The 27944-nt window shown below is 45.2% G+C and overlaps 1 protein-coding gene across 5 annotated transcripts; it reads right to left on the bottom strand.

Annotated features, from left to right (window-relative positions):
* Positions 1–312: 312 nt before the first annotated feature.
* NR4A3 (nuclear receptor subfamily 4 group A member 3) lies at positions 313–27944 on the bottom strand. 5 transcript variants are annotated; one of them, XM_072034855.1, is made up of 9 exons: positions 27479–27944; positions 25533–25688; positions 23124–23187; positions 22167–23053; positions 20090–20219; positions 18954–19126; positions 13651–13850; positions 12256–12434; positions 313–2566 (listed from the first exon to the last, which is right to left on the bottom strand). In XM_072034855.1, the coding sequence occupies exons 3-9, from the start codon at positions 23146–23148 to the stop codon at positions 2304–2306; spliced, it is 1857 nt and encodes a 618-aa protein (XP_071890956.1). In that variant the 5' UTR covers positions 23149–23187; positions 25533–25688; positions 27479–27944; the 3' UTR covers positions 313–2303. The 5 variants fall into 5 exon arrangements, with proteins under 5 accessions (XP_071890956.1, XP_071890954.1, XP_071890957.1 ...); XM_072034853.1 differs by having other exon boundaries at positions 22167–23187; positions 27479–27943; XM_072034856.1 differs by lacking the exon at positions 23124–23187 and having other exon boundaries at positions 27479–27943.

Raw genomic sequence — 27944 nt, 5'->3', positions numbered from 1 at the left:
CTGAATAAATAAACCTCGCTCAACGAAAAAGCAATTTCACCGTACTACGCTGATTGGCGTGAAAATGCATCGGGAGGGCCTGCTCGCGAGGGAAGAGCTCGCGAGCCCTCAGCTGGTGCTCAGCACCTTGCAGGCTTTGTCCCTAGGTAGAAGGATTTCTCAAAGGACCTCGTGTCTTACACAAGGAGACAGAAGTAAACACACTTTTGGGTTCTGCGTCTGTATGTTTCTGTATGCGCACATGTGTGTGAGTGTGTATATATATATATGTATATATATATATAGTATATACAAAAGCAAGTTCAGTCAAAATATATTTGTCTTGCTGGTCAGGCTTGTTACAGCAACCTACAAGAAACATTAGCTTCTCTGATATTTAATTATGCTATTATGTTTGCACATAAGCTTAAAAGTCAATACAAAAAGCAATACTTTTCCAAATATTATCTGCAGGTAAACCGGAAATATTAACTATAGTGATTAGAAGTCTGTTTCCCTATTGACACTACTATAAATCTTGATATAAGAATAATTTTTTCATAAAAGCACATCCAAACATAGTAAGTGATAAAATACCAGATTACTATTTGAAAACCATACAGTGACTCGATATCTGGGTTATCCTTTGCAGCAATTAGGCAATTCATTTGGCATCTGTTTGATTGTATAATTTAATTTCCATATAAACAGCATAGTTTAAAAAAAGACAAAAGCTAGAATGTTTAAAGCTAACAAAAGATACAGTGACATCAGGTTGACATTCAAAAATTTCCTTAGCAAAATGACCAACAAAATTTTGACTTAATACAGTGCATATAAAGTTTTTTAGAACTAAAGTTTTTAAATATTATCTGAATTTAGCAAAACATGAGCAAGATTTTAATATCAAAGTGCTAAACAGTACTGCCTTAGAAGTCACTGCAAATAAACTGTAAAATAACTCTGCTTGTGATTTGACAGATATTTTATATACAAATGGTTAATAAAAAGACACGCGCACGCTCACGCACACACACACACACACAAATATAGGTATATACATATATATATATACACATTATATATATGTATATAGTTTTCCAACTGGTGTATCTGAGTCAGTGTGAACACCCCAATTTGTTATCCTGTGTAACAGGGCTCCCATGAGCTGGCAGTCATTGCAATAAATACAGGCAAAGCCAATACAATATACCATGCATACAAACATTTATACAAATAAAGACACTATGCAACAAATTATTTCATATTAATATGGCATCAACAGTATAAACATACAAAAAGGAGTACGAACACGGAATGTTTAAACGCAGCCCACTATATCCTTCCTAGCACTTACATTCATACTATTTTACAAGACTTGCTTGTTCTTAAAAACCATCGTGCGTCTGTTTACTAACCGGTTACAAACGTTAAAGTCTAAAAGTGAACTATCCCTGATGCTGACCCTGTATGCTCCAGCCACTACTTACTCGGATGTCCTCGTCTAGGGAACAACTGAGCTGCAGTCGTTCCCGTGTCTTCCACAGACATTTGTCAGTAAGTCACGCTACATGGAATCAAGTTTGGAAAACTCTGTCGTGGTAAGTTAGTGCACGTAATTTTCTCACTTGGTTTCTTCCATTTATTTTCATATTAAAATAAATTAGTTAATAAACAAGACTTAGTAAGACAGCACTTTAAAAAATTGCACTTGAACATGGGAGCTAACAGCCATTGTCATTTTGCTATATTGGATTTATATGAAATGTTCAATTGAATGTACTTTGTTAAAAAAGTGATTTTTTTTGTTTCGATTGTGCTGATGTATGTGCCCTTGATGCAGGAAGTATGCTAAAGGTATCGTCACAAAACACATACTACCCTGGCAAACAACTATTTGCTGTTCTTGTTTTCAAACACACAGCTTCTACCATTTTATTCCTCATGTCCCATGAGGTGTTAAACAACGGGTTTGAAACAGTCATGTTAACCTTTTACTGCTGCTGGGATAGCATTGTCCAAAAGTGCCATATTAGCCATTTAAAAACCCCAAATCACACACGAAAAAAAAAAAAAAAAAAAAAAAAAAAACACCAACAACAACAACAGAAAAAAAAAAAAGGGGAAAAAAAAAAAAGAACACAACCCCCAAACAGTAAGCCATTAAGTTTTAGGCCTCAGGTTGTAAGGTCAAAGCGCCAGAAAAGACCTCATTTTAGAGCTGGAGCTGCTTTTCTGTTAAGTGAGGGCAGAAATGTTAGCTGTAAGTCACGATCCATTTGCCTGCTCTGGTGGGCGTTTGCCTTTCAGGAGGGTGGTTGGACTCAGAAGGGTAGGGTGTCCAGAAACAGCCTGTCGATAATGGAAGGGGCTGGCACCAAATCTTCCAGTTTCAGGTAAAAGATGCGCTGCAGTCCCAGTGTGCAGAGAGAGCGCAAGTCAGCAAGAACACCCAGTACCTTAGGCTCTGCGGACTCGAGCGGCTGTCCTTTGTTTTGGCAACTGAAAGTTAAGTGATCTTTCAAACTGCTTGTGATCTTGTTGCATAGCTCTTCCACTTTCTTTGGTTCTTTTAAGCCATGTCGTTCTGCAAAGCCAGGGCACAAGAAGAGAAACACAAACACACGTCAGCATCCCTGCTTCAGCTGGAGAGGACTAATTTTCTTTGGCGTAACCACGTACGTGGTTTTTGGTACTCAAAGCAAAAACATGCTTTAAAAAGTGTATTATTTCTTAGAACAGCTGGGGTTATACAATGCCACTTAACCTCTCTGTCACACAAAATAGGAGATGATAAGCCCCCGTTTCTTTTTGGCTGCAAAAATGGGTAGCAGAGATGCTCAGCTAGGACTGAAATTCTAGTACCAGGAGCCCGAGCACCCTGCATCTCTCGCATAATTTCCATGATATGAGACAGAATTAATTGGGTGATTTTCCAGCAAAACTATCACAGGAGGTGTTTTGGAGATTTCCGTGCTTCCCCACCAGTTGTGAATGCTCAATAACTATGGCAACCATTATTTATTCAGTGAATTCAAGTGGCGATCGATATCCTTAGCCAGCTCCATCAGCGCCAGGCCCAGAATTCCACCAGGAATTTGCAGACACTCTTATGAGAAACTAAAGGCACCTCGCCATCCTTTGTTATTTTGATCAGCTCCTGCTTTTTAGTTTATTCATCTTTAAAAGGCTCGACATAAAAGAAGCCTGGAAGTTAACTATTTTGCTTTGAGTGAGCAATGGCTGAAGTGAAAAGGCTGCTATGTTATCCATCACAAAAACCTCAACACCCCAAAAAGGAAGGGGCTCTGGGGCTTGTCCCCCTTTGAATAGCCTTTTAAAATGCTACAACGCTGCTAAACACATCCACAGTTCTTTAAGCTTAGGTACAATGAATCAGATATGTGATTCATTCAAAGCAGCCTCTTTACTGGTACATGAGAGAGATAATTTTGTGTTGTTTGCTATCGAGATTCAGTGGGTGAATTAATACAGCATTTCAGAAGAATAATCTCAAATGATTTTGTGAAATTTTGATTTTTTCTTTGATTTGGAAATTCACAGATAAGAAAGAAGTGGCTTTGGAACAAAGTCCTGGCCATTTACACATGAAACAGCATTATACCAGGTAAATTAATCTAAGAAAATGCAGGTGAAATTAATTTTAACCAACTAGACATGGAAAAAACAGTGGTGACAGTGGATGAGCAGTGAGCAATTTTGATACCTCCTATGTTTGATGCATCTGAAGTTGTCTGCCTGCCCTAGCCCTCTCCCCCAACCCTGGTAGCCATGGGCCATGTTGTGCCCACTGCCCCAAGTCCTGGTCCTCCCTCTTCACTCCAGGAGGAGCTGGCAATAGACATGTTCTCTGTCCATCCCCCTTATAAACAGTTTTTTTCTGTACATTTTTTTCTACTCCCAGAAGCAGGCGCAGCAGTGCCTTGCCCTGGTGTGTGTATATAGGCTCCTCACTGCCTCCCCTTACCAATGGCTTTGGCTAGGTGTTCTTGACAACATGATAAAACAGATACAGTTCAATGAAGGCAGTCAGAAGTGGTAAGGTTTGATTTTCCACTGATTTTCACCCATTTTACAATTTTGCAACTTTACTGACTTATGTGGAGCGAGCTCCTGAAGAATACTACTTTGGGATCAGAGTCACGCTGCAACCACGTAAATCTCTGGCCATTAAATCTCTGAACCATTTAAGTACCATCATCTTTCCCTTCAAAGCAACACTCATCCAAGCAGTAACAGCTACTTCAGACATCTTTTTCACCTTGGAGGAATTAAAAAACCCTGTGTATTCTAAGTGCCTTGTTTACATTAAAACATGAGGAGTCAATGAATATTTAAAGCCTTTCCAGTAAATGGTGTATAGTGTAATTACGTAAACTGTAACTACACAGGTCACTGGGAGTAAATACTTAGGCAGATTCTGCCATTAAAAATCTTGGAGGATAAATATTTTATACAAATTTGAAAAGCTGTATTTTTTTTAAAAACCACTAGCCTACTGAGAGAATCTGCAGGACATTAAGTTAATCTTGCGGTCTTTGAAGAGTTTCCATATTTAATCTGTTTTGAGGTTGTTTCCTGGCTATGTTAGCGAAGATATCTTTATAGATCTACAGAGCTGAAATACTAGAATGGATCCAAAACTGACTTCAAAATAGCAGGCTACGTTTTTAGACCAATGCCTCAGTAGATTTGTGCGTTATAGCAGAGTACGGAAAATTATCTCTGGCTCTTGAGCACACAGTAATGTTGTTAACATTCCAGGCCAGAACTAAACAGCCTTTGTCTTACATTGACCAGTTCAGAAGGTTTCATGAACAAATTGTGTCTTTGACATCCAGCCACGAAGCAAGCCAATGCAAAATACAGCATGTGCAATGATTGTAATATTAGCAGACTTACTTTAAATAACAAAATCAAGGAAATTCCAGATTAAGACATACCACCTCCCCAACATGCTCTGTGGTACTACAACACGAAAACAGTCTCTGATAAACCATATTGTCCTCTCCTGCATAAATCACCCAAAAAATAGACTTTGCTACTTTCAAATCTCTACAAGTGTAATTTCTCACAACTGGAACTGCCTCACTGGAAGAAGGGGTTTTCAGTCTCCAACCCTTAAGGCATTCCTTGAGGACCCGTAAAGTCAAAGCTATCAATTCGTAAAGTCAAAGCTATCAATTCGGAAGCCCCCTCTGCTAATAAAGGGTATTTTGCCCTGGCATTACCATCACAATCCGACCATTACCTCTCTTGGGTAGACTTGAGGATTCTTGGGTCTAATTCACATCAAATATTTAAATCTAATAGTTAGGGTTCAAAGTGCAGGAAACACATTTTCTTGCCTTTTCCACATGACCAGTGTCTTTTGGGCAAAGAAAGACCTGCTGTCTTTCTTACTTAACTGTATGGGAGCAGGATGAGGCACTGTGACAAGTAGGTGCCCCGTTTCTGAAAACAGTGGCCTCATAATCATTCCCAGTCTTCCACAGGATGTTCTTATCCACACATGACTAATAAGGCCAAGATTTATCCCAAGAAGGACAGCTAGTCAAAACTAATAGATTTTCTCTAACTGATCGAGGAGGTGTGTAAATATTATTGTATTCAGACTTTCTTATAAGGACAATTAAAAAGGCCTGGGTAAAGTGAATATAGGATTTCTCAGCCTTGTGTTTTAGGATATCATTGATTTTTGCAAGAAAAACGGTGATTTATGGCAAAGATGCTCTCCATAAGCCTGTCAAAATGATTCATCGGAAGTCTTGCCTCTAAAGCTCTGCAAACTTAGCAGCTCATTCTGGCAAACTGAACACGGCAAGTTTTTTACACCTTTCCCCTTTTCCCACACACAATTTCCAGGAATCTCAATGTGGCTCTGTGCTATAATTATGCTGATCAGCCAAAACTTGATAGGAAGAGAGAAAGAGAGCAGGGAAAGCTGTCACCAGCTGTGCTAGTCCTTCTCTCCCCAGTCTCCGTCATGGGGTATATTACACCAGGGCTAGGCAGAATCAGTGCTACCTTTATGAGAAATGCTCTTGCAGAGTGCGAGCATTTTGAAGATCCTGAGGATCTGAGAGACCCTTAGGCTCTGTGCCCTGTGTTAGGGTGGGTTAGTTTTAGCTTTCATTAATTCTGAGGTGTCAGAAACAGTCCCACCAGACATGCACCAGATTAATGGCGCAGACTTAAAATAGTCCTCTTGATCGTCTCGGTTTCAATATAATTATCTGATTTTCTCTTCCCCCTTCACAATCCTCTTCCCCTTCTATAACTCAAAGAAACGCCAGGCTCAGTTGCCTGCAGCTTTCTGATCACCTTGCACGTTCTGGGTTGGACAGCAAGGCTGCAACTTGACAGAGCCAGGAGCATCCCCTTCTCTTGCAGCCTGGCCCATGCCCACCCTGCCTAACACCTCACAAGGGTGCCCAAGCAGGGAGCACGGACTCCCTGAGCTCCTTCTAGCATCAGTGGAAGTTTTAGAAGATGGTTCAGATTTTAGGTGGGTGAATCGTCTTCAGGAGGTGCCCTATATTCCCCTCTGCAAGGTACCTAAAGCCTAGAGCTGAATGACCACAGAGGACATCAGTTTGCTCCCTCCTCCTTGAAGAAGACCGTGCCGTAAGACAGGCCACCAGTTGCTGCAGGAGCAGAGAGCTCTTGCCTCAGCAAAATGGTGGGAGGGGAGAAGGAGGAGTGAGCACTTCACTTCAGCTGCTGACAGTATTTCCCTCGTCAAAGTGGAGGGGGGAAGGCAGACAATGCAATCTGGAGGGATTTTTTTATAACCGGCTCTCCTACACTCCTCCAGTCTGCCACCTGCTCGTGTGTAGACCCAGCACACGAAGCACCCACTCCAGAGGATCCTGGCAGCAGGACTGAAGGGTATCTGCTGCCGAAGAGTAGGTGAGCCTCCCTTCCGCAGGCAAGTTGGACAAATCCATGTTCAGAAGGGAACTGCAGCAGCCGGACCCTTTTTAGCCAGCCTGGACTCATTACTGTTTCTTGGTATGACTGATGGTGCTAAAATCCGTGTTTGTAAACTGGAACGGAAAGCCCAACAGCAGGAAGGCAAACAAAACTCATAATTAATTGAAACCTCACAATATTCTTCAATGTTCTAGTGCCAGCCTAACAAAGCACTAAGAGTGTGAATAAGCCCAGTATATACAGTGGCTCTGGGCTGGTCTGTAAAATACTTAAAATAAAACATATGCTGAAAGAGCTTGGCTGCATTAGGGCTAGAATGCTCTGTACTCAGCAGCATCCCACTGAGAGTGTCAAGTGTGCAAAACAATAATATTTGGATGTGGAGAGAGAAAGGAAGAGGCAGAGGGGAAGAGAGAAGCAACAGGAGAGAGAAAGAAAACACCAGCGGTTTTAGAGCAGGAGGAAATTTGAAACTAAGCTGGAGCGCAGCCTTCAGATGATCTTTGCAGTAGCCTCAGTCCTTATATCTTGGCATTACAAATGGTCATTCAGGAGGCTAGAGGAGTTTTGAAAGATAGCCTGAGCTCCTATCTGGTCTATTCTGCAGAGCTTCACCATCAACACCGTGTAGGAGCTAGAGGAGGTCCGCATGGAGTGGCTGCACAGGAACACATGTGATCCATGCACCTCACCCAACTGGTAGATGCCACCATGGGCATCTACCACTGCAACTAACGACAGGACCTGCCCCATGGCGAACAGAGCTTTCTGTCCCTGCTGACACTCTTCCTTAGCTCGTTAGATCCTACACCCCAACAGAACAAGTGACCCGCAAGAAAAAGAACAGGACAGCACTCAATTCTTGCTTTCATGGGGATGTGGGGTGAGTGTCTTGTGGTGTTTTCTAATTACTTTCTTCTGGCTGATGCTCAGAGCGCTGCTAATGTGCTCTGGAGGAAGTTGTGTCCAGCCCTTCTTAACCAACTGAGGGAAGTAAAAAAGGAGAAGAGAGACAGAGAGAGGAAGATCCTAAAGGAGTACCTTAAAGAAAAAAAAGATGTGCTTTGACACGGAAGAATTTTAACTGTTTGCAAGCTGCCCATAATAAACCAGACGGCATTTCTTTCACTCTGGGTGCTCTTTCAGGCTTGCGTCCTATCTGAAAGGAATTGAAAATTCAGCAGCACTCCAGCATGGCACTTTTCTTTCTATAGAAATTACTGGAAAATCCCAGGAACCACGAAATAAACAGAAAAAGCACAAATGTATGGACTTGCTAATGGATGCAGATTTACAAAATCTTTTCCTGTTTATCTTATGCTGTGCGTACCTCCAGCTCTACTCAAAGCAAGCAGTGAATTAGCGAGCATTGTAGTACTCGGTAGGTCTCCTGCTGTTCCCTTCAAGATTACTGAGCAGAATGAATGGCCATATATGCCTACAGCCATGCCCCTGTGCTGTCACCTGCAGCTGCAGCTGAGATAGGACGTGGAGCTTCGCAGCTCCAAGCAAGTCAGTAGGGTTAGCTAAAGGGCCTTGGAGCTACCACAACTGTTAGTGGGAAGCTGATTTGACACCCCAAAACGAGAGAACATCCCTCGGTATCTTGGGACGTTGGGAACAGTGGGATGTTGTTTAGCCCCCAACACAAGCTTTAACATTTAGCCCCTCTTCCTTCACTGGGAGAGGGGTGTTAGTTCTCCCTGTCACCCTCACAGAACAGACAGAGGACCTATGAAAGTGCAGGGACTTCTCTTAGTTTCCTCCTTCACCAATACTTTCGATGACTAGCGTACGAGAGGTTTTGTTTCCTAAGAGCACGTCCTCATTTGGGCAATGGAGAGCACTCAGGAAATCAAGCAGAACAAGCAGGTTATCACTCACAGGGACATTTTTTGTACTAGGAGAGAGAATTTGTGAATTTGGTGCTACCTCAGATGCTGTACAGTATAAAAACCATCTCTGACTGCTGCACATCACCGGGTTGTTCATTTTTTCCCTTTTTTTTTTGGTTGAGCAATCAAGTAATGAAACAGTGGCTAATGTAAAATGAGAACTGGAACAATTCGTGTAATAATGAAGAAAATTTTGCTCAAGCCAACATTTTGTTTTGCAGTGTTTCTAATAAAAGCCAACAACTAAATTCACAAAACAGCTTTCCTGCTTCTTCATAGCTTGCAGCCCAATGACATTAATGTTCATCAGGGACATGGGAGATCCGTGGCCACATTCCCTTCCTGTTGGAATCAGACCAGACACTGAGACTTGGGTGTCTCGCTCAGCACCAGCTTGTCCCCAAATCATCATACACAACGGCCACTCTGTGGCCCAAAAAACATGTCAAACGGCCTTAACACAAAAGACAGTGACACTCAATAGTCGGATATCCTATGTTCCTGGAAAAGGTCACTCTCTCTTGCTCTGACTCACAAAAAGGATTTGAACCAGGGTTTCCTAACTCCCTACTGCCTCCAATAAAGGAGAGAAGAGCACCTTTTCCGCAGGACAACGAATGGAACACAAAACATCCACCTAAATCTAAGCCATGCCCCAAAACGGTTACTTGAAAATGTTCAACAGAAATCGGATTTCCAAAGTTCATCTTCATTGTTTCTTCCTTTCGGTGGGACTGTCTGAAAACCAGCACGTGACTTGTCATACTCAAACTGTCGAGAGGACAGGAAGCCATTTCTCGTGGGATGCAATATCAGAGGCAAATCTCAAGATTTTCCTGATTATGAACAATTCAAATATACTACCATTGAGAAATTCTCAAAAGAACCACTGCCCCAGCTTTTTGGGCTGTGGTGCTCCCTTAGCTATAGTTACCTCATTTCTTCTCTCATTTTTTATTTTTTAATATTGTTCATCTTTATGCCATGCCATCCATTTTCAGGTGGCCAAATTTCCAACTGAGTCCCTAGGTTAGCTAAGTGCCCTTGGAGATCTGAAACCTGTGAATATAAATCAATAGACACGGGAGCCTTGGACTGCATGAAGGCGTACTCTGACCTCAAGAGCAAACCAGCAGAGATACACTTCCATGGTAAAATAAAAGCACAAATAGAAAACTACATTAATTTTAAGCAACATCTCATGCAGGGGAGAAATTCAAGAAAAGCTTGGCAAATGCAGGAAACCTTAAAGCTTTTATGGACAGAAATGCTTTCCTTTTAAAAGCAACAATTATTTCCATTTGATTAGAAACTTTGGGAAGACTAGTACAAAACAGCAAACTCCTGACAGGGCTGTTATCAAGGAAAGGATGAAATGCGGGGCTTTATCAATTAAGAGATGTTTCTGTTAAATGCTGTAGGACAATCTGAGCCAGCCACTGGACAACCTTGACTCTTTCTGTAAGGGAAACCAAACAGTGTCTGACTGAACACAAAGTAAGACACGGCTTTGTAAGGAGAAAAACTTTTCTTCCTATAGAGTAGCTTTTCCTATGTTCACATGGAGAGTTTGTAGGGTATCCTATTTATCTACCTATATCCTCCCAGTCTTCAGGAAGATAACCAGAAACAAGCTCCATAGATATATATCTATCTAAAAAGACATACCTAACTTATAGTAAATAGCCTAAATCAGCAACAAGTACTATATGTATGTGAGCATATATGCCTGTGTGCAAATATATATGGAGAGAGACAGCAACTGTCCTTGATTTATAGATATAGAAGTACATATGTGTACATCTTGTACATCTATATTGTATTTGTACATAGGCATGTATGCACACACATCTATATACAGATATTTGCATTTGTATTACCTATATGTAAGCATATCTGCATGCTTGCGTGTGGATGTTTATACACAGAAGTCAAAAATAAGCTGGGAATGTTCTTATGCAATTTAACATTTTGCTCGTTTTGGAAACATTTCATGTACAACAAAGTAACCCCAATGACTTATCTTGGACTTAAGAGTTTCATCAAAGACAGAATTATCTGGGCCTTAATTTAGCATTTCCGAACTGCAGAAAAAAATCAACATTAATCAATTAAAAACTGAGAATACTTCTGTTAAGAAGCCAAGAGTTAATGTCACTCCATGTAGAAACTAACCCCTCACTCAAATGCAGGAGGGAACTGTACGATCTAAACCCTGAAGCCAAAATCTTGGCACCACAAATGTCAGTGGGAATTGGCCAATTTATAGCATTATTGTTGTGTTTTTTTTTTTTTTCGATTTGCCACTGAGTATTTTATCTCAATGTTTCCCAAGCATCAACTCATCCTAGGTAAAATGAAGACTGCAGCTGATTTTGCTGAGGCTACCGCCTGCAAACCGGTGGCAGCCTGAAATGCAGGAGGAAATCAATATCCATCCCAGCGGAGCTCCTAGCATCCCTGGGCAGACTGAGCTGGAGGCATGCTGAAGCACCAGCACGCACGGACAACACGGTTGCAGTGCCTTTCTGATAGCCCCTTTCCTGAAGCGAGCGCGAGGCTTTCAGCAGTGATGACTGCTGCTCTGACTTCTGCTGTGCTCCCATGGCTCGTCAGGAACCCTCTCCCCCAGCCTTTCTTCATTCTGCCAGCCATGCCTCTTAAAACTACTAAAAGCCCAAAGTACGCAGCATGCGCTTCAAGGGGCTTTGTTGTCTCAGGAATGAGAAAATTATACTTCATAACATTATGTTCCCCTGGCTTGTACTTCCCAGCCAGATTTGGCAGGTTCTTACATTGGTTCCCTGCTGTTCACCCCATCAGGCAGAAGGGGTGATATGGTCACATGCACACGCAGAAGCTTTTGTAAAACTGCAGAAGGGACTTTTCTCTTACTATTCTCCAGTTTTCTCTCTCAAATAAAAGCAGGACACGGAATACCTATTGTACCTTGGCTCCCCAAAGCAGCCTGCCTGCCCTCATGAAGCACTTTTTCTGGTCCAGCTGCCTTGCTGAGAGATGAGCTATAGGAGCTGTATGGCTTCTAGCTCTCGAGCCACCCCAGTATTAGTATTCCTACGCAGAAGACTTATCCCTAGCCATTTCACTGGGCTTTTCTGGGAATTCAGCACGTATTTCAAATGCTTTTGTGGGAGCTACTCAGTTTGCTTGGAAGCAGTTTGCCTTTTAGAGACTATTCCAAGAAAACAATGAAACCATGAAGAAATAGAGAGTTAGATTACGTTTTAATAGGTGTATCTGCAGGTCTAATGTTACAGTCCGCAATTTCAGTATGGTCGTTACAGTGCTTAAAAAACACACTCACTTTACCTGGAATATTGCTAAGTTAACTGAAATTGCTTGAATCTACATCAAAGTAAAGTGATAAGAGTCTGAAGCTTTCTATCAACAAAGGAGCACTTACCTGTAATCATAGTTAGAGCTGATAAACTTGCTAAGGCTGGGATATCAAGGTTAAGGCTCTTTAAGTTTAAGGAAAAGTCTTTAATTGAGTCGAGCCACTCCCCAAATCCACGAAGGCACTGAAGTCTATGAAGCACAAGTCCATTGCAGAATACAAACTTATCCTCAGCAGTATCAGACCTCGAATAAAAATAATTGAAAAAATTATAAATGCATCCTCTACTTTACAGCCACATGCATAACCAGTATTGAAGTGTCTGTCATTTAAAATCCAAGGCATATTATCCTGAGACATATGTGGGCATTCACGTTTGACAATATGCTTCTCCCCTGGGGCAGAAGTACAACAAACAAGCTTCTATGATTGCTTACTTCGTAGAGTTATAAGCCTGAGGTTAGCTGTAGCATGTGGTGTAGGCTGTCTAATTAGTTAAGATTTTGGTCCTGCCCAAAGGCATAAACAGAGAAGACATTTTACATTAAATACTGTATGTCTGAGCCACAGGAACACTACGTGCATGCGTTTTGAAGCACAAAACTAATAAAAACTGAAGAAAGAAGAGATTCTGCAACTCTCAGCACTTATTTAGTCTCATCTGTATCTTTCATATTATTAAAACCGATAGAGAAAAAACAATGGAAAGCGTGTGTAATAATGCACAACACATAACATAATAGGCTCTTTTATGTGAAAACCTGTGTGCAGGAGCAGTATTACAGCCAAGCTCTCCTCTCCTCCCCACCCTCCATTGCCAATATCCCCGTTAAAAGCTGCATGCAAAGGTCATTTTCAACCTAAAGAAACAAGGGCATAATTCAAATCACCAGCTTGGAATTTCCCCAGTCCCTGAAAGTGTCTTTGGTAAAACGTCTTAACTAGTGCCAGACTGACAAATAGCACCTCACTCTGCTGAATGACTTGGTATTAAGAAGAAAAACAATCTGAACAAGATTTTAAAGCTTCTTTATCCCTTTCAAAAACAGACTACAAAGATGTGCATGCACAAAAAAAATAAAAGGGGGGGGGGGGGAAGGGGAGGAAAGTGCTTTTCTATAGTTTGTGCTGATGAGTATGAAGCAAACTTTCTCAAATCGTACCCAAGGATCAATTTTGATTACTAGAGAAGAGGATGTGGTATATCAAATAAAAAGAAGCACATTAGTGAGAATTACGCTCTCTTTTTAAATCACTGTCTTTTTTTTTATTATTTTCTGCAGTTTAAAACAAATTAAACACCATATCCTGCGGATGCAGACATTGCTGATGTTTTGTTTGTTTGTTTGTTTTTAAATTGACAGTGTTCAAAGGTATCACCACATTTACATTTATTCCTTAAAAGCATTCAGACGGATGATTTTTCACATCAGCTCAAGAGGAAACGAAATAAATAGTTACCTGATGGAGAGTCTTAGTACAAACAGCTCCAAAAAAGCTGATTCTATGAGTAATGTCTGATCTTCTTTTGGGAGGTCAGTAAATCCTGGAATTTTTTCTGCCCAGCCTCTAGATATGTCAATGGAGGCAGTCAGAAGATTATAGAACTGTTGTACATGTTCTGCATCTGTGCCTGCAGCAGCCTGATCAGTGGAACAGTACTAAAATGAAAGCCACAGAAAGCAACGTTACACGCATTATAGGGCACTCGGAGAAAGAGGCAGTGTTACCTGCCCCACAACATTCCCTTCTGTGGCAAAGCTTGGCATTATTGTCAAAGGCAGATGAAGCAGGTCTCCGTCTAGCTACCTGTCTAGCTACCTAGAGGCGTTCTGCTACTCAGATGTATATGGCAAAAATATTTCCACACTTCGAGAAATCGCTTAAAATTCATAGGTAAAATATTATCACATTTTACAAGTGCCTATAAGCAATTAGTAAACACAAACGGCAGCCTGGTGGGTAGGATAATTTTTAACACAATAGAGGAGGAACACTATTTAACTTACTACAATTAAACAAATTTCCCATTGATGAATTTGTCTCGGCACGTCCAAAATGCAGATTTCTTCCCCAACCTCTCAAATTGCATTTTATCTGACAGTGATAGAGACATGCAAGATAAATCATCTTTTATCTGACACGTGCAGCATCGCTTCATTTGAATACAGAATTGGTTGAGAGTAAACCAGCTGCCCCATATCACCTCTTATCCTGCAGATGGAAGCGTTTCAGGTTCAGGAGAACCTATTATCCTGCTGACGCGGCCATAACTCTTCCAGACAACCCCTCGACAGCCTCAGCTTGCCTAACTTCCCCACGACCCCCTGACAGCTCCCTCCCTGCTGTCTCCTGCTTCCTCCCCGCCAGATCCCTGTCACTTCCCCGGCACTGCTCTCTCTCTGGCAGGAAATATAACGGGAGTTTTCATGGCTTGGTCTGATTCTGCACTTGGGAAGGGCGGGAGCTGAACAGTTAGGAATTTATTGAAACAGCAGCTTCCCCATCAGACACCGCGTGGGTTATTTCTGGGAGAGGCTTTGCACAAACGCTGCCTCTGGGACTCGGCCAGGAAAAGTTGGGGTGGTCCCCATCGCTGCACACCCTCTGGGAACTACTTTCCACGTGCAGTTAGGGCCTGAGTCCATCAGCCTGAAGGTTTTCCTAGCATCCCAAGCCAGAGGGGAGGCAGAAAGACCCACAGCTCTTCTCAGTAGGTAACAGTGCAGTGGGAGGACCTCATTACAGGCATGCCACTTTGGTGGTTGCTGTTGGCAGGTAAGGGATGAAGGACACGGTTTCACAGTCTGATTGATCATTGAACCACAGCAAGGATGTTACAAGCCCCAGATACCTCTGGGGTATTGGTGCTAGCCCTGAATGACCCCCTTCTGCTCACTACCTACATGACTTCTGTACGGTGAGCTCAGCAAATGCAATGTGTGATCCCTCTGCTAAAGTTCACAAGCAGCCAAACTCTGCCCCAGCTGCCCTGAAGGATGACAGCGAGGCAAGAGGAGGCCAAATACGGACAGGATGGGGAGCAGCAGTAGACAATTTGTACGCTACTAGAGGCTTATTTGTTCAGTCCTCCACCTGAACGAAGCAGATGAGGAAGGCTCAGGCAGTGCAAAAGAATACTCCTGGCACTGGACTGCAGCAAGATGCACCAGGGTGGTTAGTGGGCAGAAAAAATTGAGTGCTACTTCAGACACCTTGCACCCCCTTACAATTAAGCTAAGTGAGTGTGAGGAGGTGGGCTTTTCCCATCAGCTTTTCCCACTCATGGCCTTCAGCTCCTCAAGACTCTGGGAGACCTGCTCTGCTGTGCAGGAGCTGAGCTGCAACTCATTTCTATACAGGAAAATGGAAAGTTTCAGCTGATGGAAATTCCTGCCTTGCCTACAGGCAGTGTTAAGGCAAAGTGTGTTCTCGATCCTCTGATCAGTGAAAAGGAGGGAAAAGAAAAGGAAAAGAAGAAAGATACTACCCTACATTCACCCAAAATGTAACTCATCACAAGCTGACGTAATTATGCCAGGTATTAAATTGCTCTCAGTATTCATGAAGCATTCCTCTGGCAAAAGTACGACAAAGTTTTCACATTGTCTAATGAAGCTGAATGCTATCCTGTCACATAACTGAATGTTACAGTGCTGTATAACCCACTGGGCCACTTAATTAGATTGAATGCACCAAAAAAAAAAAATTTAACCTGTATTTGTTGGCACAGTTTAGCCCATGGGAGCGTTTTCAGAAGACAGTAAAAAATTATAGGGAGCGGTATAGTTTTGAACCACAGGAGTATATCACTGCTTTCTACAAAGAGTAGCTGAAATAAAATATTATTTACATTCAACAGTCTTATGAGTATGTAAGGAAGCACAAAGCATATGTATGGCTCTGTTCTGTGCCCCAAATCTTTTTCTTTTTCCCCCCACATGGTTATTTCATTGAGGAGAGGTGATATTTGACCTAACTTCTGACCAGGACAGCTGGTAAGCCTGGAGGGGCTGAGCCCTGCACGGCTGAACCTGCCAGAGGAGGCTGGAGGCGCTGCTGGGGAGAGCCAGCAGGGAAAGCTCTGCCCTACTGCCCTCAGGAGTTCAGGGATACCCGACTTATGCAAGGGGGAGATGTGTGTGTAGTGAGCAATGTTAATTTATATGGCATATCTAAAAGCCTGGTGGTGTTGGAGACGTGATAGCACGATGCAGCCCTACCCTTTGCCTGCTTTACAACACCTTCATGGACTGCTGTAGCTGCAAAAGTCTAGCAACGTTGGCTCAGCATATTTACAATCCGACAAGCAGAAGCCATGCTTCCTTTTCCATGCGTCTCCCCTTCCTGTGTCAGAAGCACAGATTTTTGCTTCATTTTTGGCCGGGGCTTAGGGTGGGATTATTGGCTGAATGCCGCGCTCCCCCTCCAAAAAGGCAACATTTCTATTTCAGTCAGTGGCTGTTTTGCCCGAAGAAGGACGGCAAGGTACAGGGTCTGCTTCTGCTCTCACTTACTGAGAAGTCTAAACTCATGGAATTGTACCAGTAAAACAGGTGTGAGACCTGACCACGGCCCTTGGCCTTTAAAGAGTTCATAAACCAAATTCTCTTCCTAGCAATTGCTTTTTGAAACCAAGTACCTAAATATACCATTGCTGTGGGCTGGTAAGTTAAAACCAGTGCTGAAAGGAGAAGTAGCGATGTTCTCAACAGAACCGGTTCCACTGTGTTTTGCTTTAAAATTTGTAGGTTGTATGATTTAATTTTATACTTCTGGCGTAGGTTGTTGCGTTTTTGGGGAGGGAAGGGCTACACGTTCCCCTCTGAAACTCTTCCTAGTATTTTTGCAACAGGCCAGACGACGTTACGGCTTGCAAACATGAAGACCATGCTAAACATTAAGGTCGTGGCAATGGAAGTGTTAGGACTGACGCCAAGCCGGGTTTCCAGATCTACCCATTTGTGGTGCACGGCAGGGTCACGGCCTAACCGAGCGTGCCGCAAGCCGGTCGTTACTGGCACGGGATCCTTTGCAGTGATTTTTTAGCATTAAAGTCGTATTCCTGCACATTTTGTTTAGTTAATCTCAGCTTTTACATGGTAGTCATTCCTGATCTCCCTTAACTTTTTTTTAAAAAAGTATAAAGTTTATGAAAAACATACGAATCTATTAATTTTTACCTTAATTTCGTATTATCAGTACTGCCAAGCATAACAAACTAATACTTTTTTATGTAAATAAAAACTTAGATATTAGTAGGTCCTAAAACATAATCATACATGGTCTTTTAGCTACCAAAACTAAATTACTCTGCTGTCAATCCTATGCTTCCTGTAAGGACCAATAGGACTGTTTAGCAGTGAGATCTATGGGCTGTTTTCATTAGAAAAGGAATAGCTACTGTAGATCAAAGAAAAAAGTCACATAAAAAAAAAATAAATCAGAGTTTTCATCTAATTTTGTAATTTTACACCTGTAAGCAAGTAGACGAGGCTGGACATTGTTTTCATGGACTGGGCTGTCTACTCGTGTAACTCTGTGGAACCCAGTAGATTCCTGCCAAAGTGCACAGTGCTTGCAGAATGACCCCCTGAGACCTTCTGGGTAAGTTAAAATACACGTAAGTATGGCCAGAGTATTCTCCCCAAAAAGGCTGTCAGGCACTAAACAACTAGATTCATAATATTAATCTATAAAATTCTAGAGTTGTATACACACAATTGTATACAGTAGCTTGAGGAAAAGAAGCTACAACATGCTTATAATTGCTAAATTACATATGCAAGCATATTCTAAAATAGAATATTTTTATATGATTACAATAAAATATGTTTTAGTATTAAATATTACTTAGCAACAAGTGATAAATGGCCAATGTAAATGTTGTCTGAATACAGCAGTATTTTTCACAGTCTGAGGCTTAATCATATTTCATTAAGAGGGAGGAATTTGATCTTGTTTTTCCTTAGCTGTATTTTTTTCTTTTCATGTATTAGCCTACCTAAAAGTGTATTTTACAAGCTATTTCAATACTGAATTTTAATAACTACAGAACAGTTTTATAAAGCTTTCAAAATATCCCATCAATATTTAAATGGCAAATACTATACCATAAAGAACAAGGTCACAAAAATATATAATATGTGGCAACGCTTTGCTGAATTAATCTTTTAGAATTTTGATCTAATGGTCTGTTTCACAAATGTGAATTTTGCTTAACAACTATTCATGCTTGGATATCCTAAGCCAGACCCTGTCCCCGTTTAAATAATGGCAAAATTCCTGTTGATTTCAATATAGATCCATCAAATGTTACTTTATGTAACCTTTATAGCATACCGGGAAAGTTCAGTTAGATTTTAGCATTCGTAACCTGAAACTTAACATACCAGCCAGATGGACACTACTGAGTTTGGTAGATTAATCGATCGTTTTGTAATGGCTGGTGTTCTGGCATAGCCTTTTGTGAGAAGAGCGCTCTGTTTGCCCATGCATTGTTGCCTTCGCTCACCCGTGTGAGCATACAGCAGCTAACCTTGTGTTTGAGACCCTGACAATGAACAGCCACTAACACTGATTTCCTGCTCACCTCCTTTCCCATCATTATCCGCCTGCCATGAATAGGCACGGCTGGCTGGGCAAACTTCTACTCTCACCCCAATTTGAGATTTATTTTCATTTTAGCAAACTGGCTGGTAAGTAGGAATGCGGTTCATGACTCATTTCCATGCAGAAAACAAACAAAGAAAAGCGAGACATACTCTTGAATAGTCAAGCTCCCTGGGCGTGGAGTCGGTTAAAGCTCGGACGAGGGCGTTCATCATGCTGATGGGAGGAGAAGGCGGGGAGGGCTGAGAAGGTTCTTGCTGCAAGGGGCTCTTTGGTTTGGAAGGCAGCCGACCTCTTCTCCCTTTCAGGCTGTCCGTGCGGACAACTGCGTAAAAAAGAGGGGGATCAGTTGTGAGGACACCAGCAGACGACCGATCAGACCGAGCACCTGCTTCCCTCGCGATGGCCAGCCCAGCAAAAACGATAGCATTCTCCAATTTCAGCACGTGCTACCGATGCCTTTGATCACAGAGAAACACAAACGGTACCAGGAGGGCGTCAGACCCCTGGTCGTAAGCAGCAGCCTGACTGCTGAGTTGAAGCCCAGCTGTGTTCCCAGCGCTCGTGCTTTGTTTGCAGCACGCCTGTGTGCCCCTATATGTGCACGCACACGCACGGCTCTACTGCTGAAAGAAAACCGAACGTGAAACGCAAGTGCTACTACTGCCAGCGCACCTCCTGTATGGCAGGGTCTTTCTTTCCAAGTAATTTTAGCTTTCTCGAAGCAGCCGAAAAATATGTTCACACCATACAGGCTGTATTATCCACGTCGGTATTTGCAATGGGACTGCTCACATGGCATTACTCACGTACTTAAATATTTGCAGAATTGGGACTAATGAGTTGATCCTGTTTCCATTTAAATTAATTGCAAATTTACAATCAGCTTGTGGGAACGAGACAAGACTGTATGCAAAAATGCACGCACGACAATGACATGCAGCCCCCTGTGAGATAACACGTGGAAGCCCCCAGCACTACTGAACGACATTCCAAGTTCGTAAAGGAGACATTTTGGCCAGAGTCAAATTATCCTCTCGTGACCTTGCTGTTCTCGAACTCTGGGGTCCCAGAAAGTCTAGATATGATAAACCCACTAACTTTGGTGACAAGACAAAAATTAAATCAATACCTTATTACACAAATGCACACGTTCAGGGGCAAGGTAGGAATCCCACCACCGCAAAATTCACAGTAAAGACATCCATGTCCACACACACACACTCACACACGTACTCATTAAATGCAACGTTCCACCGTTTGGGATAATAATAGCAAGAGTCCTTACCTTCTTTAACCATGCCGACGCTGAGACACTTCTGAAACCGGCAGTACTGACATCTGTTACGACGCCTCTTGTCCACTGGACAGTTTTTATTTGCCAGACAAACATATTTTGCGTTTTTCTGCACTGTTCTCTGAGAAAAGGCAACAGAGAAATAGTAAACCGATAGTTTCGGGAACAACTTAGAACCTGACAAAATGTATTTTAATTACAACATGAAAAGCGACAGTGCAATTCATATAATTAGATAAAATTAATTTCCTAACACACTAGCCTGCAGGAAAAACAATTTTATTAGTGTTAGCTACTGACAATGAAAATCATCTAGGATTGTTCTGAAGCAAGTCTCTGGAGACAGGCAACTTTGAATGATAAAATCATATCTGAAATTACCAGGTCATCGCATCTACCTTTGGGGATTAGATTATCTCCGCTTTTAATATCCCTTTGGGAACAATTTTCTACTTGGTTCATTCCCTTGATTATTGCTGACCTTATTAAAATAAAATCAAAATGATCTGCGATGTACTTCTCTTGCTATCGCTATTGTTAGTCAAATACCACAATAACTGGTTTGGTTAGACATTAAAATCATCGGGGAGAAAAATAAAAATACCAGAACCCCCTACAAAATATATTTAGTTAAATATTCTGGGAAAGCTAACCTGACCTGGGAAAAAGAAAATAGACAGAAGGATACTGTAGCTACATATATGTAATTAGCTCTTAAAGCAGGGTAAAAACTATAAGGAGAAATTAAAATTAGTAAAATCCTGCTGAGCCTTGGGAGATTATAATAGAAATTGTTGCAAAATATATACTATGCATTTCCATACTTAAAATCAAATACATCGATAAATAACTCAGCACAAAAAGAAATTAATAGGAAAGCCATCAGGAGAGGATCAAATTTATCAGTTCAACATTTGGTATTAAATCTTTCCCTGCAATTAAATTGATGGGAAAATGCTATTTTATGTTTTTGTTGCATTTCAAACAACAGCTTCAAAGTACAAGGGACACAGCAAGTAGTATTCATTGCACTTTAGAACTGAAAACTGTTTCACTTGAGAAATTAATTTTGCAGAATAAGCTCTAGCCACAGCTCCCAGTGCAGGATATGCTATTAATTTCCATGGGGGCAGGATCAGGCCCAGCAGAGCTGCTATTTCCAGGCTGTTTGTGGTCCGTTTTCTAATTATTTTTAAGTAACAAGAGAGTTGTACAGGAGATGTGTATTTTAGCATGTTGCCAAAGGATTATAACGAAGTAATATTAGCAGTTCTATGTACAATAAATAAAAAAAAAACACGCTGTGAGCTCTCCCCTACATCTATTTTTGGACTATTTTTGTTCCCATCGTACTTAGGAAATCTTTTACCAGAACAGGGGCATGACTACTATCTGTGCAGAAAGAAATGTACCAAACCAGCCCCAAATTTAACAAATCTTGAACCTATTGAACCTACTACCTAGACTGCCCCCCCTCCAAAAAAAAAAAAAAAAGTCTACACCAAGTGTTTCACTTAGGCTGTTTCTGAAAAAAAAAAAAAAAGTCCTGAACTCCACCTAAATTTGTTGCAATTATGAAGTGCCCTAATCTAAAAGCAGAAAGAAATAATTCCAGTCTTAAAAGCGTAAGCACGTGCTCAGAAGCTGCCTCATGTAAAGGGGCAGTGCTGCTGACTGCCTTCACAGCCTCCTAAGCCACAAGGGGACACGGCGTGGTGTGGCGTCACTGCTCAGCTAGGTGCTTTCAATGGGCGAGACCTCGCTCGCTTCCTGAACTGATGATGCAGCAGCCAAATAAAAGTTAAATATTTGGTTTTGCTCCGCGCCAGAAGTTGCCCCGCGGGCTGTGCTTGCAGCCCTCCTGGCTGGAGCAGCCTGGCTGCGAGGAATGGCACCACCACCGCCTGCCGAAAAATGAAATAGGGCTTTTGGATGCATCTTGTTTCCAGCTAGGCTTGGTGTGGAGGAGCTCCGAGCCCTGGCACAGTGGTGGGGTCGGATGGGAGGGAAGGGGAAGATGAAGGAGGCAGGGAGGGGAGCGAGACCCGCGTCCTGGCGGAGCTCTCACCTTGAAGAAGCCCTTGCAGCCCTCGCATGTCCGCACGCCGTAGTGCTGGCAGGCGGCGTTGTCCCCGCAGACGGCGCACGTGCCCTCCCCGGACGAGGAACTCCTGCTGGGCGGGGAGGGGAGGCCACTGCCACCGCCACCGCTGGCCTCCCCCATCAGGCTGGAGGTGGCCGCGTTGAGGCCGAGCGGGGAGAAGGCTAAGGTGGCTGGTCTTTTGGCCAGGGGGAGCCCGTACGAGTGGCTCTCCATGGGGGCTTGGCCAGCCGCCGGCCGGTCGGGGCCCAGGGGGAGGCTCAAGGAGGCCGGGTCGTAGCACATGTGGGCGGCCGCCGCCGGCGTGTGCGGAGGGGAGTGCTTGAAGTGGAAGAGGGGGAAGCGTGGGGGCACAGTCTTCATGGGGGCGGCCTCCATCAGGTGGCCGGGGGGCAGGCAGGTCTGGGTGGGCTGCAGCGGGGGCTCGTCCCACAGGCTCTGGTGCGGGGGGAAGCCCGGCGTGGTGGGCGTGGAGGGCGGCGACTGCTTGAAGTACATGGAGGTGCTGGGCATCCCTTCGTCCGTGGAGGGCGGCAGCGAGGGCTGGTAGGTGGAAAGGCGGGCGTCTTCCATCTTGATGAGGGGCCTCTGGCTGGAGGAGGCGGATTGCATTTGGTAGAGGCAGGAAGGCTTGAGCTCGTAGCTGCCGGAGTAGCCCTCCATGAAGGTGCTGAAGCTGGGGAGGGAGGTGGTGGCGGTGGCAGTGATCTCGGTGCTGCTCAGGTCCATGGTCAGCTTGGCATAGTCAGGGTTCATGATCTCCGAGCTGTACTCCGAGCCATAGGCGTAGGTCTGAGCTGCATAATTCGAACCGGGCGGTGAAGGGCTATACTGCGCTTGCACACAGGGCATATCTGCAAGGGCAAAGGAGAAGATGAACAGCAAGCCCCACGTGCTGAAGACACAGTCCAGACTCTTGCTAACCTCTTTCCGACGAGCTTTCCCACATTTCATGGAGCTCGGTCAGACACCCGACTCCCACTCTCACCTGGACATGGGAAACAAAAATTAAGCTCAAGTCGTTCCCCTTCTACGAGGAACATGTATCAGGGATCAGCTGAGCATTAGGTACAAGGGAGCCTGCTCTCTTCTGCTTGCTGGGTCCACTCAAATTTATACCGGTGTCAGCGAGAGGAGAATCCATCTCCAGCCTGCCCTAGATCCGCTGCTTAATATACATAGGTGTCAATGAGAATTAGATAAGCGGAATGGGAACGGTTTATGGCTCTAAATCTATCTCTGTATGCGTGCGACCGTGCCATAAAATTTTCATGAAGGGTAAACTAGATTACCAAATGCATAATATTAAAACCGATATTTAGTTTAAAAGGAACAGCATCTACAGTGGATGTCAGAGGAACAGCTCAAATCACAGTATTTGCTACTTAAGGCTTGCAAACATCAATTTTGCTTACTCAACTCTGGGCCTTCAAAGCATATTTCTGGTCAGCTAATAACTCAGGGTTGGTGTCTAGCTGCTACTTTTGAGGCTTATCTGTAGTGGAACATTCTCCTCAAAAAAGTGAGCGGTACAACATATCCCTAAATTTGCAAAAATGTAAGAGAAAAAGTAAGGGGCATTTCAGTTTTTAAAAGAGAACGACAATGTAATTGTTTTTGTCCATTAGCTGTAAAAGTTAATGTGGTTCACTGGTAGCCGGGAGGGTTTCAGCAACACAGTGCCTGCAAAGATTTTTTTTTTCCCTCTTACATTTCCTACTAATCCACTATTTCCTTGGTTGCTCTCAAGAAACAATGGAGCCAATTCTGCAATCCACCTGAGGTTCACCTGGCCAAACAACGTGAGACTCTAGCCCAGAATTTGCAACCCAGACTAGAAGTGCATGGCGTGCTTTGGTTCTGCAGCAGAGGAATAAAATGCATCAATTAGCACAAATACTCTCGTAAAGAGACCAGAAAAGTAAATATGGAGAAAGTGTGTATCAAAAGTCTGCGCAGTTCAGCTCTTCTTAATTGTGGTAATTTATATTCCTAAAGTACTCGACAGAAAATTCATATTAAAAAAAGAAAAAAAAAAAAAGCCACATTAAAAATAACGGGGTTTTCCTCAGTATTTTAAGAACTCCCTTCACTTTTAACTTTTCAATATTCACTTGAACCTGCCGTGCAAGGATCCAAATAATAGGTGTCAGATCAACTTTCCATTCTTCCCTGCCCGCTTTGCAGATAAATGTAAGCCAAGCACCAGATTTCAATTATCGTGTTGTCACAGAGTATTCAGATCTTCCTTCTTCTCGAGAAAACATCAAAAAGTGGGAGAAAAAATAGTGCTGTTTTCTGAAATTGCCAAGACCTTTCTGCTTGCAAATCCATGTATTTAGAGGAAAAAAAAAAAAAAGATAGGACAACAACACTTCCACAAGCCTTGCCTCCCAATCTTATTTATGTATCTTCCCACAAAGGTCTCTTTTTCCTATCAATATCTCCGTTCGTGCCGTTCCCTGCACACACATTTCATGCCAAGCCCTATTACTATCATTTGTTTAGCTTAAGGACTGCCTGCTAAAATGCATTGATCAGTGCTTAATCGAACAGAAAGGGAAAGCAATTCCTTCCACGCGCTTCCACTGAGGAACACAACTGAACGAGCGGGCAGATAATGTCACACGTGGACGCGCTGATATGCGGCCCCAGGAAGGAAAAAAGCTCCTTGCTAGCTCAGAAAACCAGCAGGGATTCAGGGAAACAGATCGCTACAGGTTTGGGGGGTTGGTTTTTAATCTCCTTAGCAGGAGAGCTGAGGTGAGGGCCCTGAATTCTGCTCAAAGTGGGCTGAGAAAGCCTAAGTCTAAAATAAGTCTGACCTGAGGACAGAAAAAATATCCCCAACGTAAAGGTCTGGTGCGCTCTGCGCAACTCCTCCTACTTCGCCCTCTGCCAGCACCTTCCTCTGACTAATCCTAACCCCTACTTTTCCTCTCGGGGCACCGACGTTAATCACCCCGCAAAGTAAATAACCCGGGCTTTTCTCTTCTTGACCCAACAACGTTAGGAAAAAAAATAAAGATAAGGATAAAAAAAAAAAAGCGGTACGGGAGGTTCGCTGGTGGGCGGCGTGTCACCAAAGCCCGGAGGAAGAAGGAGTGAAAAACCAGGGCAGGGATACTCGGAGGTATTCTTCTCATCCTATTAGTGGCATCCTTGCGAGAGAGAGGGAGAGCTCGGCGTGAGGGATGCCTGCAGCAGCATCCCACCCGGCGGCTCCCCATCCGCTCCTTCCACGTCGCTCGGGGGCGAGCCCCTCTTCAAGAGGGGAGCCCGGGGAGGGCGTAGGGCACCTGGCATCCCTCCTCTTCCTCGCCGGCTGCTTACCTGGCGGGTATCTTGCGCGCTGAATGGTGGGGCTGGTGGGGCGGGCGGCACCGGGCGGCGGCGGCGGCGGCGGGGGGCTCCGTGCCGGCTGGGACCTCTCTGCGGAGGCTGCTTGGGAGGCTGGCCTCGGCGGGGGGCGCTCTTCCGACCCGGGCGCTGCGAGGAGCAAGGAGAGAGTCAGGAGCCGGCTAGGGGCGAGCTCAGCCCCGGGGTGGGCAAGGGGAGCGCCCCCCCGGCCGCGGGTGCCACGCAGCGGAGGCTCCCCGTGGGATGCTCCGGCCCCTCCGCCCTCTGCGGGCTGCGACTCCTGCTCTCTCTCTATTTTATTTTTTCTCTTTTTCCTCTTTTCCCTTTTCTCCCCAGCTTTCCCCTTCCTCGCCTTTCCCCCCTGCCCCGCTGCCGGGCTGCTGGGTGCCTCCCCGGCTCCCATCTCCTGCTCTGCGCCCTCCCCGGGCGCGGGGCTCGGGATGCGCCCCCCTCCCCGAGCCGCCGGTTTCCTAGAGACACTCGGTGAGCTTTGAAGCACGCAGCACCCCTCCGGAGAGCAGCCGCCGGAGCCAGGAGCTCCGAGCCGTGAGGGCTGTAAATTAGGAAGAAATCAGCCCCCACTCCTCCCCTCTCGGCACAGCTCTTTTCTTCCTCCGTGCGCTCCGCATTCAGCCCCCAGTGCCACCCCTCCCCACCCCGTAAGGCGAGGAGGAAAAGCGTGAAACGCTCCCATTGTGACCGGGACTTCTCCAGGCGAGTTTCGAAACCTTCATTTACCCGGCAGGGACCGCCGAGGAGAGGAGAAAGGGGGTGGGGGGGTGGGGAGGGGGAGCTCCATTGAATTAAAAGTTTCGAGCTCCGCTTCCAGCGCCGGTGCGCTCCCGGCTTTGCGCATCCCCTCCACCCCCTGCCGGAGCCGCAGACGCTCGCTCCCCAAAATCCACGGGGTTTCGGGCGAGTTCCCGAAAGCAACCTGCGGAGGAAAGCCTCTCCTGCTCGGGCTCGGTCCATTGTGCCCGCGGGGCCAGGCTCCGCTCGTACGGCAGTCTCCACGGAGGAGAGGGAAGCGGGGCGAGGAATGCGAGCGGAGCGGAGCGGGCCGGGGAAAAAAAAAGTTGGCGGCGCCTTCCCAAAGTTTCTGGGGTTTGGGGGGATTTATTTTTTTTTTATGGAGAAGAAAAATAAAATAATAATAATAAAAAAAGATAATAAAAAAAAAAGAAAAAAAAAACACCGAGCCCCACGCAGCCGAACCCCCTGCGGGGATCAGCCCTTTCCGCGCCTGCCTTGGGAAATATTGTAAAAAAATAATAAAAAACAAGAATAAAAAATAAGAAAATAAAAAGCACACAAGCAAACGCAAACGCCAGCTGCACCCAGGTGAGCCGCACCTCCGCCCGCGGCGCGCCGGCTATCGCGATAGCGCCGTCCCGACAGCCGTCCCCGGCACCAGGTCGCGACAGAGCGCCTCGCCGGCTCGCTCCCAGCCCGGCCGGCGACCGAGGCGCTCGGTGCCCCGGCGCACACATCGCGGGGCTCGGGAGCCTCCGGGGTGCCGGTGGCCGGTGCCACCGGGGGGGCTCCGGGGCTCGGTGGGACTGTCGCGACCCTGCGAGGCGACAGCAGCAAGAGCAGGAGCAGGAGCAGCAGCGCCAAGTTGTGCCGGAGGAAGGAGCCGAGCGAGTGCCATTCATCCCCGCCGGCAGCATCATTTCCATGACAACAACCAGCAGAAAGCCCTCGGTACCGGCTGCCCGGCCCGGGACGAGCCGGGGCCGGGGGACAACGCGGAGAGGGGACACCCGGGGAAGGGGGGGGGACACCCGGAGCATCCCATCCCGGTGGCGGCGGAGCTCGGAGACGGGGAAGGAGGGGAGGGGATGGGGAGGGAGGAGAAGGCGAAAGTTTGGGGCGGTCGCGGCGGTCCCCGCAAGTTGTCCGGCGGTGCCCATACGTACTCGCTTGCTGTGTGGGTTCCGTCTTTACATCGGGGTCCCCGGCGGCCGCTTCCTCAGCGGGGCGAGCGGGCGCTGTCCAGCGGCCGGGCGGCGACGGGAGCACCGCGGGGCTCGGTGGTGCCGGTGGTGGTGGTGGAAAAAGAAGAAGAAGAAGAAGAAGAGGAGGCTCCGGAGGAGGTGGCGGCGTTATCCCGAGTCATGGAAAAACGGGGCAGCCCCGGCAGCCGGGCGAGGCGAGGGGAGGCGAGGCAGGAGCGGAGGGGCGGTGAGGGGCTGCCGGGCGGGGTGCCCGGGGGGCTGCCGTGCGGAGCAGAGGACGGAGGCGCCTCTCCGCGCTGCTCTCCCGCTCCGTGCCTCCGGACGTCATTTATGTGAGAGCAGCCCTAGCGGCCTCTCCATAGAGCGGCTGGAATGCGAAACGTCAATCGTGACGCCATGGGAGCCTGACGCTGCTCGCCCCCCCCCC

Source organism: Anas platyrhynchos, chromosome 2 (assembly GCF_047663525.1).
Source record: "Anas platyrhynchos isolate ZD024472 breed Pekin duck chromosome 2, IASCAAS_PekinDuck_T2T, whole genome shotgun sequence".
Taxonomy (NCBI): domain Eukaryota; kingdom Metazoa; phylum Chordata; class Aves; order Anseriformes; family Anatidae; genus Anas; species Anas platyrhynchos.
Note: the sequence above shows the minus strand (reverse complement) of the source record. Positions and strands in the feature narration are given on the sequence as shown.

Coding starts and splice junctions, on each gene's coding strand:
- NR4A3 (XM_072034853.1), bottom strand. CDS start 23,153: ATGAAATGTGGGAAAGCTCGTCGGAAAGAGGTTAGCAAGAGTCTGGAC. Junction 19,127..20,089: donor CGTCGGCATGGTTAAAGAAG/GTAAGGACTCTT, acceptor TTTTTTACGCAG/TTGTCCGCACGGACAGCCTG. Junction 13,851..18,953: donor GGGAGCTTGACTATTCAAGA/GTATGTCTCGCT, acceptor CTTTCATTTTAG/TACTGTTCCACTGATCAGGC.